Source organism: Leucoraja erinacea, chromosome 9 (assembly GCF_028641065.1).
Source record: "Leucoraja erinacea ecotype New England chromosome 9, Leri_hhj_1, whole genome shotgun sequence".
Taxonomy (NCBI): domain Eukaryota; kingdom Metazoa; phylum Chordata; class Chondrichthyes; order Rajiformes; family Rajidae; genus Leucoraja; species Leucoraja erinaceus.
In genome coordinates, this window is record NC_073385.1 from 48,143,925 (window position 1) to 48,160,653 (window position 16,729).

The 16,729-nt window shown below is 39.8% G+C and overlaps 1 protein-coding gene across 1 annotated transcript in view; it reads right to left on the minus strand.

The window, feature by feature from the left end:
* Positions 1 to 16,729, minus strand: part of zfyve26 (zinc finger, FYVE domain containing 26) — a 79,165-nt gene that overhangs the window by 39,810 nt on the left and 22,626 nt on the right. Inside the window, exons 13-22 of the mRNA XM_055640746.1 lie at positions 16,110 to 16,175; positions 14,643 to 14,794; positions 10,523 to 10,715; positions 8,996 to 9,259; positions 8,408 to 8,527; positions 6,870 to 7,034; positions 5,960 to 6,184; positions 5,626 to 5,731; positions 1,670 to 2,409; positions 135 to 334 (exon numbers count right to left, since the gene is read on the minus strand). Coding sequence (XP_055496721.1) covers positions 135 to 334; positions 1,670 to 2,409; positions 5,626 to 5,731; positions 5,960 to 6,184; positions 6,870 to 7,034; positions 8,408 to 8,527; positions 8,996 to 9,259; positions 10,523 to 10,715; positions 14,643 to 14,794; positions 16,110 to 16,175 — 2,231 coding nt within the window. The remainder of the gene's footprint in view (positions 1 to 134; positions 335 to 1,669; positions 2,410 to 5,625; positions 5,732 to 5,959; positions 6,185 to 6,869; positions 7,035 to 8,407; positions 8,528 to 8,995; positions 9,260 to 10,522; positions 10,716 to 14,642; positions 14,795 to 16,109; positions 16,176 to 16,729) is intronic.

Below are 16,729 nucleotides of genomic sequence, written 5' to 3' on the forward strand. Positions count from 1 at the left end.
TTACAACATTCATTTGGTGAGGCTGAGACAAGTTCTGTGATCTCACATCATCCAACCAACAATTTCTGGTTATCTTGTATAATCACGTTTTTCTTATTAAAATATTAACGTAACCATAACTGGATGCCACATACCTTCTGATAAACCTGAAGTTCCTTTTTCTTTGCAAGCAGATCAGACTTTAATTCTCTTTTGTTCATATTAGAATCACTCAGACAATAAAACAGAACCTCAAGACATGCTTCAAGTGGCCATTTATCTATGCAGTGAAGAACCAGTTTTGCTCGTAGAATACCATTTCTGATACGGATTAGATATTCCCAACCTTTGTTCTCTGCCAAAGTTACAGAAATTGTTAATAATTCTAACGGCTGTGGTAATAATTAAGGCAAAATACAAAAGAGAACCGTGTTATAAATAGAAGATTAAATAGATCCAAATCGGGTGGAGCAGTAGCGCAATGGCAGAATTGCTGCCTTGCAGCGCCAGAAACCTGGGTTCGATCCTGATTATGGGTGCCGTCTGTATGGAATTTGCATTTCTCCTGTGACCTGCATGGATTTTCTCCAGGTGCTCTGGTTTCCTCCTACACCACAAAGACGTGCAGGTTTGTAAGCTAATGGGCTTGGTAAAATTGTCCCTAGTGTACGTAGGATAGTGTTAGTGTGCGAAGGTTGCTGGTCAACGCGGACTTAATGGGCCAAAGGGCATGTTTCCGCGCTGCATCTCTAAACTAAACAAAAGGCATGTTTTTTTTCTTAATTTTAAGAATGGCATCAATCTACCAATATAATAGGAAAGCCTTGCTCAACCATGTCATTGCAAACCCCATTAATCATTAATCACCATATTTGGGACCATGCTCCTAGAAACTATTCTCCCCTTCTAAGTAACAGTTTAAAATTTTAATCGGGCTTAAAAGCTTGAAGACTTCAGTAATAAAATTCTTACAGGATTGGGCAGGCTAGATGCAGGAAAAATGTTCCCGATGTTGGGGGAGTCCAGAACCAGGGGTCACAGTTTAAGAATAAAGAGGAGGTCATTTAAAACTGAGAAGAGAAAAAACTTTTTTACTCAGAGTTGTGAATTTGTGGAATTCTCTGCCACAAAACGCAGTAGAGGCCAATTCACTGGATGAATTTAAAAGTGTTAGATAGAGCTCTAGGGGATAGCAGAATCAAGGGATATGGGGAGAAGGTAGGCATGGGTTACTGATTGTGGATGATCAACCATGATCACAATGAATGGAGGTGCTGGCTCGAAGGGCCAAATGGCCTCCTCCTGCACTTATTTTCTATGTTTCTATGTAATAAGGGGTAGGCCATTTAGGACTGAGATGAGGAAAAATGTCTTCACCCAGAGAGTTGTGAATCTGTGGAATTCTCCGCTACAGAAGGCAGTGGTGGCCAATTCACTGGATGTTTTCAAGAGAGAGTTAGATGTAGCTCTTAGGGCTAAAGGAATCAAGGGAAATGGGGAAAAAGCAGGAATGGGGTACTGATTTTAGATGATCAGCCATGATCATATTGAATGGCGGTGCTGACTCGAAGGGCCAAATGACCTACTCCTGCACCTATTTTCTATGTTTCTATGTAACTTGCTCTTGCTTGAGTATATGGCAATTTTTCTATGTTTTTAATACTTGACCACAAGAGTTCAGTAATCTTACCTTCTATGACAGCACAACTAAGCAGGATATCTTTTAGATTCTCAAACTCTTCAGTCTCATCACCGTACAATTCAAGAACCTTCAGCAAGCCAAGCCAGCGTCTATCAGACAAGAGCTGTCTGAACACTTCTGTTATTGTGCTCACAGCTCTCTCAGAATGAAGGCCTGACAGCAAAAGGGTAATACATGGATTGCCGCACAGAGAGTCCACAAGACTGGTGGTTTCTTCTTGGGTTTTCGTGAAAGGCTCAGCCATTGTAGAAAGAAAATGCTCAAGGACTGGAAATCCTTTCATTAACTCCTCGCACTCCTTGCAGATCTGTTCCATGTCCAGGGGTGCCTCCGTACGACCACTTAAACGTTCCTTCCACGACAGACTGTGTTTAAGTGCCCTGTGCCCTTGGGTAGCTGTTAAACAGACAAGGACTGCTAGTAATTGTGAATGTGACTTGAGAAAATTCAGACCAGAAGGAATGAGACAATATGTTCCCAAGGAATATTCTGATAATTCACATTCAGGTATCTCTTCTGCCAAGTCCAATGAGCTCGAGAGGGCGAATCCTAAATCAGGAAGACAATCTTTGGTGTACTCTTCAATCAGTTTACTTATTTCACTGAGAAAAGATGGACAGTGTCCGAGTTTCCTAGTGTTCCTCAATGGGAGACGCTCACAGCAGCAGTTAACAATGATCTCTTGTACGTTTAACTTCAGTTCCTCCTTGTGCAGTAGCATGAACAACCTAATGAGAGAATTGAGAAATCTATAATCAAGCTAGGTGAACTCATGCCATTGGAATTTAATATATCAATAGGTTGAGAAACATTCATAATGTAAAATGGTTGTCACCTTGACAACAATACTTTCAAAAGGGTAATGAAATTCAGCATGTAAGTTCTTTAATGGACCTGTCCCACTTCGGCAATTTTTTCGGCGACTGCCGGCGACTGTCATAGTCTTAACATGTCGCCGAAAAATCGGCGACTGAATCCCCCAACGATAAAGTCTATGACAATGTCTACAACAACCTACTACCTAGTCGATGTCCAGCTACCGACGACCAGCGACCCATTAAGACGTCCACCCACGACCACACCTACGTCCACCCGCGACAAGCCATGACCCTATCAGCGACAACTGAAGCCAACTTAAGACAATTCAGTCACCGGTACCTGTCGCCGGTTGACGTGGGTAGTTGCCAATGGAATTCACCGAAGTCAGCACCGGCAACAACTGTGTCATCCTGGCGACAACCTATGACAGCACCTACGTCAGGAGAAGCTCATTGGCGTCAAGCCAACGGTCACCGAAAAGTTTTGAACATTTCAAAATCCAGCAGCGACCAGAAAAATGCTACGATTCTTTGGGCAACTGAGGAGACTACTCACGACCATACAGGCGACATCTCGGCGATAGCCTAGTCGCCTAAAAAAAAATCGCCTAAGTGGGACAGGCCCATAAGGAATTCACTAATGTTTTAAGATGTAATGAAACTAAACATTTTTTGGACTTACATTATAATTCAGAAAACTATCAACTCTGTGAGAATATACAATTTTTCAGGAGGGGAACAGGGGCTCTTGTGTACCTGCAAAGTACAAGGCTGTAGTCGGGGGTGGAGGTCAGGAATATGGCCAGGTGTGCAGTAACCTCACTAGTGTGACCTCACCTTGCACTTCAATAACTGGGAAGAATTATGGAACACTCTCCTCAGTTTCGCATGCTTGCAGAAAATTGGCTCCATCCTGTGTTTGCTTCATAATGATGTGATCCTAATCAATGCTTACTTGTTCTTACTTGCAGTAGCACAACAAGGGACAACAAATATTCCAGTATGCTGGAATTGGTTAAACAGAAAATGTAGAAAATGAAAAACACTTACATGGCACTGTTGACCATAATTATATATCTTAATTAGATTCATTGAAAGGACTGCACTGTGCAAACTCAAATTACTTCCTTCCAGAAATCCTGCTGGCAACTTTCCAGTGCCATGCTAACTATCTCCATAATCTGGACTATGATAGCAGTGAGGATTAGTGTGAAAAAAAAACTTACTTTTGTCCCAACACATCTTTGAATCTTACCCCTTATGATTCCCCTTCCCCCTTACCTTCAACAAACTATACACAAGAGGGAACGATTAAGTGCTCATCCTACACCAGGAACCAAGGGCACAGACACCCAAGCCCAAATTGACAAAGCTGTAGCATCCAGATGATGTATATGTTTATGCATGCTTACAGACCAAGCTCCAAATCATGCTGCCAGTCCCGTGCCATGGTGTCCACTGTCATAGTGTGATCAGGAAGATATTTGTGGCACAAAATAAGAAGCAAAAATTCATGGATTTCAGATGGATTTTCTGGCAGAATGGTTCAAGGAGCTTTAATAGGGATATAAGAAAATCCCAGAAGACATTACTAACTGTATTTAGATGCATTTGCTTCGCTTCAATATACTTTATCACCATATTGTGCCAATGAAAACATTGAGCAAGAAAAGAAAATGTTTCAGGAGTATAAATGGCATTAAAACAAAATCTCCCACTTTGTAAAAGCTGGATACACCTATAGCACAGCATTAAGGAGCTTCACAAAAACAACTCAGTCAAAATATTATTTCCAGAATATGGATCAAGTACATTTCAGGTTTACTCAACTATCCACAAAGAATTCAAAAACATGTTTATATCATTTTACAGCTTTATCCTCCATTTGCAAAACCTGAAGTTCATATTATAAATGTAGCACAACAAAATTTGTCTTTTGTTCTGAATTTATGTTTTCTGACATCACTGCTACATTTCCATTTCAAGTTGATTAATTTTATGTGAAAAAACACTGCCTGACCTGCTAAATTACTCCAGCACTTTGGAAAGGTAAAATGAATCAACTTTACATACTCTGCCTGATTGAAACAATTGTAAAATTAAATCTTTCAAAGTCAGATGAATAACTCAGAACATTCACGTCAAGGAGTTTGAGGAACAAAATGTGCATCGCAAATACCACAGGTAATGATTTGCAGATGAACGGTTAATCAAAATCAGTTTGTACACTGCGTGCAAATCAGAGGAGGGCGGCACGGTGACACAGCGGTAGAGTTGCTGCCTTACAACACCATAGACCAGGGTTTGATCCTGACTATGGGTGCTTGTCTGTCATGGAGTTAGTACGTTCTCCCCATGACCTGTGTGGGTTTTGTGGGGTGTGTGTGTGTGTGGGTTTTGTGGTGAGTGTGTGTGTGTGTGTGTGTGTGTGTGTGTGTGTGTGTGTGTGTGTGTGTGTGTGTGTGTGTGTGTGTGTGTGTGTGTGTGTGTGTGTGTGTGTGTGTGTGCGCGCCAGACTGATTCCTGGGATGTCAGGACTTTCATATGAAGAAAGACTGGATAGACTCGGTTTGTACTCGCTAGAATTTAGAAGATTGAGGGGGGATCTTATAGAAACTTACAAAATTCTTAAGGTGTTGGACAGGCTAGATGCAGAAAGATTGTTCCCGATGTTGGGGAAGTCCAGAACAAGGGGTCACAGTTTAAGGATAAGGGAGAAATCTTTTAGGACCGAGATGAGAAAAACATTTTTCACGCAGAGTGGTGAATCTCTGCAATTCTCTGCCACAGAAGGTAGTTGAGGCTAGTTCATTGGCTATATTTAAGAGGGAGTTAGATGTGGCCCTTGTGGCTAAAGGGATTGGGGGTATGGAGAGAAGGCAGGTACAGGATACTGAGTTGGATGATAAGCCATGATCATATTGAATGGTGGTGCAGGCTCGAAGGGCCGAATGGCCTACTCTTGCACCTATTTTCTATGTTTCTATGTTGGATAGTGCCCGGGGATCGCTAGTCGGCGCAGTGGGCCTAAGGGCCTGGTTCCGCACTCTAAACTAAAACAAACCAAGTGACTAAAACAATTAACATCATGATGGAAATCAGAAAAACCATTACAGCTTTACATACCGGTCAGGTGAAGTTGGCTTCTCAAAAAGCAAATGTGCAAAAAGTTGTGATGGAGTCTGCTGCAGAACTATGAAAGGATTTCCTACTTTTATATCTGCAAGTTGATCTGAGATTTAAAAACAAAATCACAATTAAACTACACAATAGCTCAAATTACCCAAGATTAACACAATTTTTACTACTATTATTTTTCTCTTTCCTCTCCTCCAACTTTATACATCAGCTTTATACATATGACATGATTTTATATAAAGGTCTCACTTTAAAAAATAGAACTAAATCAATGCAATTTTAAATACTTAAAAGATAGGATTAATATATTCATAGGCCTTACCAGTATCTCGGTTCATACTTCGAACAAGCACTGCTGAAACGGTGTTGATATAATCAAACATGCTTCGCACATAGTCTGGTCTAATTTGATTCTCCGTCGAAGCTTGAATCTGTCGATCCAAATTCTTCAGCAACTGCTTCATTTGGGAACGAATCACGTGTCCTTCTGAATCCTGAGATCGAGAACTTGTTTGTTCAAGGCAATTGAGTATGTTCGTTTTTGACTCTAAGACAGAAATTTTTTTAAATTCATAAAATATAAAGCACAGCATGTTTGCTTCAGCATTGTCTACAGAATATGTCAAGAACCTTACAACAGATATCCAATTCCGACAAGGACATTATTGTTTTCCTAAAAAGAGACAAAAAAGTGCTGCAAGGAATGGGCATACTGCACTACAACTGGGAACGAATTTAGAGTGTAGGCCAGCACTAGAACTAACAGTTGTTGAAGTGCGATTATCTCCAATCAATATATTCAAAAGGTAGACCTCGGGAAAATAATTTATACTAATCCTAATTCTAAAAAAATATTCCTTAAATTTAGTTAATTCCTTAATTTTGCAATGTGTATGTGCTGAGGCAAGAAAGGTCTAGCTACACAAATCTGGAGATCAGGGATAATGGAAGCTGTAAGATGCTGTATTTATCTATATGATGAAAATAATAGATGATTGTCAGAGAGCCGTAAAGACCTACATCATAGGAACAGGCCCTTTGGTCCGCCATGGCTGTGTTAACCACTATTTGGTTCCAAAATAAATATTCAGTACTATTGACATATAGTAAGTAGAACAATACAGTCAGTTCCACAAATCTTGCTGGTATACACACCATGAATAACGGCAAGCTCGTTCTGAATTTCAGAAATCACATATTGGAGTGAGACAGACTCCATTTCTACTACTAACCTGTGGACTTTATGGCTGTTTGAAGTTTCTGTATCACCTGCTCCAAGCACTCTGAAAGGTTAAGTTGTGAAGTGACGCAGTCTTCAGAAAGTTCAGTGTAACAAGCTAATAGAAGCTCTGTCAAGCTGCAACTGAGGTGTCTGGTAACTCTGTCATCAGCGGACTCTGGTAACACATGAGAACGATGAACTACTACCAAACATTCTTCACATACAACTTGCATACATATTTTGTGGTGTTGCTGCCTCACAGCTTCAGTGACCAGTGTTCAGTCCTGATCTGTGGTGCTGTCACCCACCCTGTAACTGGGTGGGTGATGTGCAGTTGACAGGTTAAATGGCCATTGTTAGCCGGCCACTAATGTGTAGGTGAGTGGCACAATCTTGGGGGAGTTGATGCAAGAATAGGTTGCAAGGTAAATCAGCGGGTGAATTGGATTGCTCTATGAGCCAGCATTAACTCGATGGGCCAAAATGGCCTTCTGTAATGTCAAATAGAAATTCCTTAGCTGAAAATGTTCCGAGAAAACCATTAAAAAGTTGGAAATTTGTTATTAAGAATAATATTGAAAGCCAGTGTACCTGTTCAATTTTTCCCAATCTAAAGGTTAATTCCCGGGATGGCAGGACTGTCATATGCTGAGAGAATGGAGCAGCTGGGCTTGTACACTCTGGAGTTTAGAAGGATGAGAGGGCATCTCATTGAAACATATAAGATCGTTAAGGGCTTGGACACACTAGAGGCAGGGAACATGTTCCTGATGTTGGGGGGAGTCCAGAACCAGGGGCCACAGTTTAAGAATAAGGAGCAAGCCATTTAGAACAGAGACGAGGAGACACTTTTTCTCACAGAGAGTGGTGAGTGTGGAATTCGCTGCCTCAGAGGGCAGTGGAGGCAGGTTGCTTTCAAGAGAGCTAGATAGGGCTCTTAAAAATAGCGGAGTCAGGGGGGGGGGGGGAAAGGCAGGAACAGGGTACTGATTGGGGATGATCAGCCATGATCACATTGAATGGCGGTGCTGGCTCGAAGGGCCAAATGGCCTACTCCTGCATCTATTGTCTAGCTATTAAAGACAAGTTTGTTTCTCTTCTAATATTATTAATAGCTTTAAGCACCTACAATTCTATTAATTTATCCACATCTGTATTTTTTTTTGTATTTTCCACAAGACTGTAGCTGTCACACTAGGTACCACCAGAATACACCTTACAGATGAGGCAAACATAAATTAACCTAAAAGACATTGTGTATTTTAGGTAATTTGTAAATACAAGCAATCAATTTTATACTCCTAATGGATAAAACATTCTTAGCATATATTGGGCTAAGGGGCGTCGCACATTTTATATTTAAGGGAATTCTTACCAATAGAGGATATACAACTTTGAGTTGGACTCAATGTTCAAATTTAACTGGAGTAATTTGAACCGCTTCTTCAAAATAGATAATTTTGGAGACAAAGATAAAAGAGAAGAAAATTACAGCATATTTCCATAAACCTAAGGAAGGTAAAGTTAAGAGAAAGGAAGGTAACTTACTGATTTTTGTTGGTCCATGTGAGCTATGAGAAAAGTTCAGGATTTTGCTCATTTGTTGAAGGACTGAAGGAAAACCTTGGATTCCATCGGGATGACAAACAGCAGAATCAAGTTTTCTACCTGTGGTGCACACAATGTAAGTATAATCGATCAGTTTGGAAGCTTGATGATTGAATACAGAAACAGCGATATATGAAAACACAATAAATAACTGAATAGCAAAGTGCGGTGTGGTCTGAACTGAGTTCATTTTATATATGTACGTGCTTGAATTAATGTGTCTCGAGGAACTGGAGATCAGTCAAGTAAATTGCAGATTCCTTCTGAATAGAAGCTTGGGCTATTTTGTACTCTAACACTTTGAATTTGACACATCTTCATGCATGGAAAGTTCAATATTAATAGATAAGATTTTATACGTTGGAAAAAAAATATTTTTTTTTCCATTCAATTGCAGCCTTCCATCACAGCACCAAGTTTATTCTTAAATTAATCAAAACAACATTAAGACTGGTTCAAATTTCCAGCAATATTTAACACCTTGGTTTGTTCACATTCTGTTCAATTAACAAAAAACATTTATCTTGCCTTTTGCCTCAAAGGTTGCCATTAGTTTCCTTTCTGCAGTCTCCAGCAGCTGTTTACAGGTTTTCCATAATTGGCACTGGGTACAAGCAAGATCAAAGACAGCCATTGCAGGAGCACTGAGGTCCTCCAGGACATCATGGAGAGGGTTGGTTGGCTCAATCTGTACCTTACTCTTCCAGAAGTCCTCCAGTAATGCTGAGCTGACAACCTCAGACGAATTAATCAACTTCTCAACAACATCAGAAATGGAATAAAACACCATTCCTATAAATGAAAGATATTATCGTGATAATCGACCAAAATACTAGTAATCTAATAGTGTAACATAGTGTAACATATGTGCAGGAAGGAACTGCAGATGCTGGTTTATACCGAAGATAAACACAAAATGCTGGAGTAACTCAGCGAGACAGGCAATATCTCTGGAGAGAAGGAATAGATGATGTGTTGGGTCCCTTCTTCAGACTGAGAATCAGAGTAGAGGGAGACAGAGATATGGGTAAGGTGTGAAAACGAGAGATCAAAGGGGAAAAAGTTCAAGGAAAATGTAGAATGTATCATTGTTAGCTATGGGGAAGGTGATAACAGCATCTCACCCAACAAGTAAAGATACATTTTGAAGATACTGCTTTGCACCGGGTGGTGCCGTCAGTGATGGCAGCCTTGCCAACAGTCCGTCTGTTTTTTTCGTCTTTTTTGTTATTTTTAGTGTGTTTTAAAAGTTTGTGTTAATGTTCTCTGGTTTGTTTTATGTGGGGGGAGGGGGTCGGGGGAAACTTTTTTCAATCTCTTATATTGCCGGAGATGCAATTGTTTTCTGGATCGATTCTCAGGTCGCTCTGCGGCCTAACATCATGGAGTTGGCAGCCTTGCTCGAGACTGACTTTGAGAACCACCACTGGGCCATGGACTTACCATCGGAGCCTGCGATCCCTTGCCTGGGATCCCTTGCGCGGCCTGCAGATTCCACCATCGAGGAGCTCGCAGTCTCGGGTAGAGACTGATGTCGGGAAGCTCCAAAGTCGCAGAAGGTTCGACCAGCCCGACCCGGGATCCGTCGCCCGGCGCTGGGAGCTGAGATCCCTCCGATGTGGGAGCTTGATTGCCCTGATGCGGAGGGCTCGACCGCCGGCTGCGGGAGCTAAGATTGCCCCAACAACGGAAGGTTTGAGTGCCCCGACCATGGAAGACCAAAGAAGGGAAGAAGATTGAACTTTCTTTGCCTTCCATGACAGTGAGGAATGCGGGTGAGTCGCTGTGATGGATGGTCATGTTAAAAATGTATTTGGGTGTCTTGTTGCTCTTTATTGGTATGACTATGACAATTCAAATTCCTCTTATGTTGCAAAACATACTTGGCTAAAGTACTATTAGGGTTACGATTATGAAAACTAAAAATACTGACATTATTCCCAAATAACCAAAGTAACTTTCAGCTTTCATTGATTAGATGCTTTCAAAATTCAGGCATTAACAATCCAGGTGTCCAAAATCACCTGCTGAACTACAAAGGAATCTGATAGCTACCTGCTGCTGCAGCATCACCGATTGCTTGAAGTGTGAACCGACCAATACTTAGTTTGCGATTAACACTGTCCATGCCTTGGTTCTCCATTTTCTGCTCTACTCTAGCAAGTTCACAGATCACTTGCTGGTATCGTTCCATGAAGATCAGTTCACCATAGCAGTAGGAAGATTGCATTTCAAACATCAAAGCAACCTGCAAAGAATACATAATGGTTTTGTCAAGGCACTCTCGCAAATAGGGAGAGTGTTTATTTCTCATATGCACCAATGAAATTAATACTTGCTACAGCTTTAAAGTAAATTAGATGCAATGTTAAGACCATTGACTTGCTGAGATTTCAGAATCTTTATACTGGGGAAGCAGTTCACAGATCCTATGTCAGGTGAGGCTTAGCACTTGATCCACAGACCCATTCATTTCAATAGTGATAATGTGAGGTACAAGAATGGAAGTTAGATAGTTTTTAAATTCTACATTTGCAATACTTTTTGTGGAATCACGTAGCTTGGCTGGAAACAAAGAACTACAGATGCTGGTTTATAAAAAAAAGGCAATGTGCTAGAGTAACTCAGCAGGTCAAGCAGCATCTCTGGATGCATGTACTCCAATGTAGCTAGGCTATGTGTGAAAGATTTTCAGTAGTTTTGTGGCTGGTGCTTGTTCTGGACACACTCTTTCCTATCTCAAACACCCGCCATGTGTTCTTGTTCTTTTTGTGCAATTCTCTGGTATTGCTGAAGCCCTCACCAATGGACCCAGTAAGAAAGCTCAGCTTTACAGATCTGAAACAGTTAAGTACTGCGCCAGTGGTGAGAACAGTTGGCTGGATGCACAAAGCAAAATCCAAGCAAAAACAGCAAGTTCGATGCTGCAAACTCAGTAAGAATGTAAATACAACGGCAAGAATGAATCTTATTTTAATGTGCAACTCCACTTTTAGTCATAAAATATAAAAAGTTATTAAAACACTATTTCATGAAAATCTAACAATGTTGTAACTATATGGCCCTTGAAGTGAGGGGTGACTGGGCGGATAGAAATGGGGTAGGTTAAAGAGCGGAGGGGAAATAGAGAAAAGAAAGGACAATTGCTTTTGGTTTTCTAGGTCAGCTCAGGGGCAGTTAATTGTTACTGACATTGGTATGAAATGAGTTGCACGTAGACTAAACCAAATTAGGATGGCAGCTTTATTTTCCCATAATGAGACCATTTGCGGTTCTTTGTACACTGAATTTATTATTTTCAAAAGAGACGTATTCCTTTGTCCACACAACAGCAAATGGAGAGACTTATTGTTCATTTTGATTCATGGAAAGTCTAAATCACCTGCTGAAACTGGACAAGTAAAAGAATACTGGCAGAGTACCCAGTTAGAACAGGTGGTTATGTCATCACAATCTTATCTTCAAAGCAGTCAAGCCAGAAATGTACTGAACTTATCACAGTGTTATTAGTTCAACTAGAAAATTAACATTTTAGTTACCAAACTGAATATAGGTGGTCAACAAAATATTGATTTTGTTTTGCTAGAAAAATCAAAATATCCACCCTAACAATTAAACTATCCCTCAATACCTTGTTAGTAAGTCACTTATTTACCATTTCCTCAATTAAAAATGATTTTAACGACCATTATTTGTAGAAACTTGTAAGAAACTTCATTAAGAATATTGCGTTCAGTTCTAGGCAAAGCAGCTCAGGATCAACGCGTTGAAGCCAAGATTATCAGATTATATGTAACGATATCAGCACTAAATAGAAAATTATTACAGGTTGCTTGAGCAGATTCTCGGTCTCCAGAGTAGGGAAAGGATTGCAAAATTATCTTTTAAGGGTTTAAGAAAATTAAGAGTATTGACAGTTGATAAGGAGAAACAATTAGGATAGCAAGAATTAGCAGCATAACCTTAAATGTTATGCTTAATCATGCAAGGGTGATGTCAGAAATGCAAAGAAGGATGGTTGAAGAATAGGTCAAACTATCAAAACTCTGCTGAACAACTGAGAACAATAAAGTGCAGAATTGAAGGTAGACACAAAATGCTGGAGTAATTCAGCGGGACAAGCAGCATCTCTGGATAGAAGGAATGGGTGACGTTTCGGGTCGAGAGCCTTCTTCAGACTGATATCAGGGGAGTAGGTGGGACAGAGATAGAATGTAGTTGGAGATAGTAATGGCCCTGTCCCACTGTACAAGCTCATTCAAGAGCTCTCCTAAGTTTTTAAAAATAAATCAAAGGCGTGGAAGCACGTAGAATGTACGTAGCTGGTACATGGGAGCTCGGGACGCCTCTTAGAGGCTCGTAAAGCTAACAGCAGGTACTTGGGAAACGTGGTAAGCTCGGGAAGACTCGTAAAGATTTTTCAACATGTTGAAAAATGTCCACCAACGAGTACCTACGAGCGGCCATTACCGTAAATCTCCGAATCAGGGCAAACTCGGGAGAATTAACTCGTACAGTGGGACAGGGCCATGAGACTGGTGGGTGAACTGGGAAGGGGGAGGGGATGGAGAGAGGGAAAGCAAGGGCTATTTGAAGTTAGCGAAGTCAGTGTTCATACCGCTGGGGTGTAAGCTACCCAAGCGAAATATGAGGTTCAAGGTTCACATTTATTTGTCACATGCACCTTTAGGTACAGTGAAATAATTTACCATGTAGCCATACAATTAAAAATAACTCAACACACAATAGAATTGAACATAAACATCCACCACAGATTTCTTCACGGTGATGGAAGGTAATAAAGTTCAGTCAGTCTTCCTCCTTTGTTCACCCGTGAACCATGAACCCTTTGCAGTCGTTGCTACGGACAGCCCGATGTACAAGCCCCCTCGTCGGGATGTTCAAACCTCCGACGTCGGGACAGATCGAACACACTCGCGGCTTGGAGTTCCCGAAGTGGCCGCTTCCTTACCGGAGACCGCGGCTTCAGAATGTTATAGGCCGCAGGCCGACGGTCGGAGCTGTTCCTCCAATGAGGTGCTGTTGCTCCAATTTGCGCTGGGCCTCACTCTGACAATTCAGGAGGCCCAGGACAAAAATGTCAGATTGGGAATGGGAGGGAGAGTTAAAGTTCAGAATTGAGACAGGTAGATTTATTCTCACCGGGAATATTAAAATTAAGGAATAAATAGATTAGAAACTGCTAATTCCTGATATGACTAAATGACAGAATATACTCATGGGGCCAAGTGGCCAATTCCTGTTCCTATTGTTAAAATATTCAACAGGATTAACAGTTGCCTGCAGTATCAGATGTCCATGAATTATCAAAAATAATGTCAAGGAACTAATAGTATGATCGTCACTTTTTAGATAATACCATTCACTACGTTCCTATTTTAATGATAACAATGTGGCAAATGAGGCTCTTTAAAGTTATATAATTTATCTTCTGGTTTTGTCAGGATTTTCTCTGAACATCAAATGACAGAACTATTCCATCACCGCAACATAAAAAAAAGTTCTAAAAAAAAAGTGAAATATAATTGTGAGTAACTACCAAGATTATGAGTTCCGCTGAGTTACTCCAGCATTTTATGTCTATCTTTGAGTCCAAATAAATCAGGTTTGCATCTAATATGTGACATTTCAAAGACAGCTAGCTCTCCCTTCCCTGAGCACAGTGGCAGTCAACACATCTTTTAAAAAAAACATTGATCAACAATTTATCCTTGAATATGATTTAGTAGTTGTTAAGAACGTGCCAATGTTCAAACAATCATTCTTTATGTGCAATTCCATAGAAAGATGTAGAACTGACAAGATGAGTATGGATTAGGAGCAGGAGTGGTGAATGAAGACAGGGAACAACAGAGGAGAATTATACTAATGATGATTAATTAATATTAGTTTGACTAATATAGATGCTGCTGCACCCGCTGAGTTTCTCCAGCACTTTTGTCTACCATTAGTTTGACTAACTTGAGTACCAATAAGCATTTATGCAACATTTTATATCAAAGCAAATACATAGAAGAGGAAGGTCTCTAATGGAAAGAATAGGAAAGCAAACATTTGTTTCCACATTCAGCATCGTACTCTTAGCGCAATCTGAAAATTACATACGAGGATTGGTCATTACATTCTTTATCCAGGAAACTAAATTCCAATTTACCTGATGTGCTTGGGAAAAGTTCTCTCTCAGGATACAAGATATGAGAAGGGACTCTGGTGGAGCCAGCATCATAGGAAGTAGAAGATTACGATGGGGGATTTGAGCCTTAATCCCATGTTCATTTGTTGCAGTCAAATTTACAACACCTCCATCTGCAGTGTTTAACATCAATAAGTATGAACTGAAACATGATTTTGGAAAATGCAAAGAGAAGCCAATGGTATGTATATTTTCAAAAACATTCAACTAAACAACAAAATAATTGATAGTTTTATGCTTTGATGAACAGAAATTGTATTTCAGTTATGTACACTTAAATATGCTATCAATACTTTGATGTAACTGTTGTTAAAAGGTATTCTGAGAAAATGTCACACACAACTCTTCCCTGCCACATCAGTACCAAAACGAAGTATGCAACGTTTTCAAATTCATTTTGTCAGCGGACAGAGCAAGGATTTGAACAGTGATAGGACACACTCTGAACAATTTCCTACTGATATTTTCATTAGGAAAATTGAAATTGGATAAATGTATTATTCCTTGTCAGATATGGATGTCACTGGCAGGGCTAAGGTTTATTACTCATCCTAATTGTTCTTGAGAAGGTGGATTTGAACTGCTGCTGTAGTAAACTGTATACCTCAAAACAAATCACACAATAAACACAAAAAAATCTTGACAACAGTTCAATTTTATATCCAAGGTAGAAAAATTCAATGGTGAGGAAGACACAGGCTTGGAAAATTATGATATAAAATGTTTGATTGGCATTAAGATTAATCAGGGGGTAGAAAAACATGGGATGGAATAAAATAGGAAACTGTCGATACTTATGCGGTACTCATAGGTGTCCTTAATCTACATTCAGATTGTTTAAATCAAGAGAGAGAACCTGTCTGCGTGTGTTGTTTTGTTCAGATCAATATATCGAGGAACCTCCAAGAGAACAGACTTTCATGGACTGCGTACTGTAAATTATCCATTCCACAATCTTGTGCAATATCCTTTAAGGCAGAGTGACCATTACATCATAGAATTTTTCATTGAATTGAAGTAATAGAGTCAGAAACTAGGGTGTTGAATCTGATTAAAGACACTACGAAAGTATAGAGTGAGTCGGCTATGATAATTTTGTAACTTGGCTATCACTGAAAGCAGAGGCCAATTAAATGCATTCAATGAGTAGAGAAATATATCACTTAAGCTGAAGGGATCAAGCAAAGTGGATGATCAGCCATGATCATGTTGAAAGATGGAACAGACCCAAAAATGCCAAAAGGACTGGTGCTGCTCTTATTTTACACGTTTATTTATGCTGGCATCCAATCAGACAGCATTCCAGCTGTTGGCAAAAGATTATATGATTCAGACAACTAAACGAGGTGACAGTATTTACTTTGCTCATAAACAAAATAAAACGACTGCTGCGATCTTTAAATTGTAAATTTGCTATCCATAACATACCTGAGGTGCTGGTACTTAAATCACCACTCATACTCTCCACTGTCAACTGAGAATTAGAACTCTGTTCTGTTAAGACAGAAAATTAAGAGAGGAAATTGTTGAGAGTGAAAAATAACTGATAACAAATTAGGAGATACAGCATCTCAAATGAGATAAACCAAATTTTCATGTGATAATGAACTCTCTGCTATCCATAGATATTTTGCAAGCTTTTAAACAAGAGGCTCAATCTCATCTTTTTTCTGATTCAGTACAGCACCTTCTACTAGGAATCATAATAATGTAGCACAAAATCACTGGAACTTTTCAAGCAGAAAGCATAAGGAAATGTTCATACAGAAAGCAAACCTATGTGGGATTGAGAGGAGGTGATAACAGGCTTCCTTTTATATTTCAATATTAATTACACTCAGGAAAAGTGAAAGACTTTCACTTGCAAAATTAATGTTTGTGCTACAAGTATTACAAGCACGACTTACCATACTATTAAATATTAATTTCCATCGGAATGCAGTAACACTATCTTTATCTGGAAGTGGATATGTACAATTATTTCATGCTAATAAATAAAACACAAGTGCTGGAAATACTCAGGTCAGGCAGCTTCTGTGGAAAGAGAA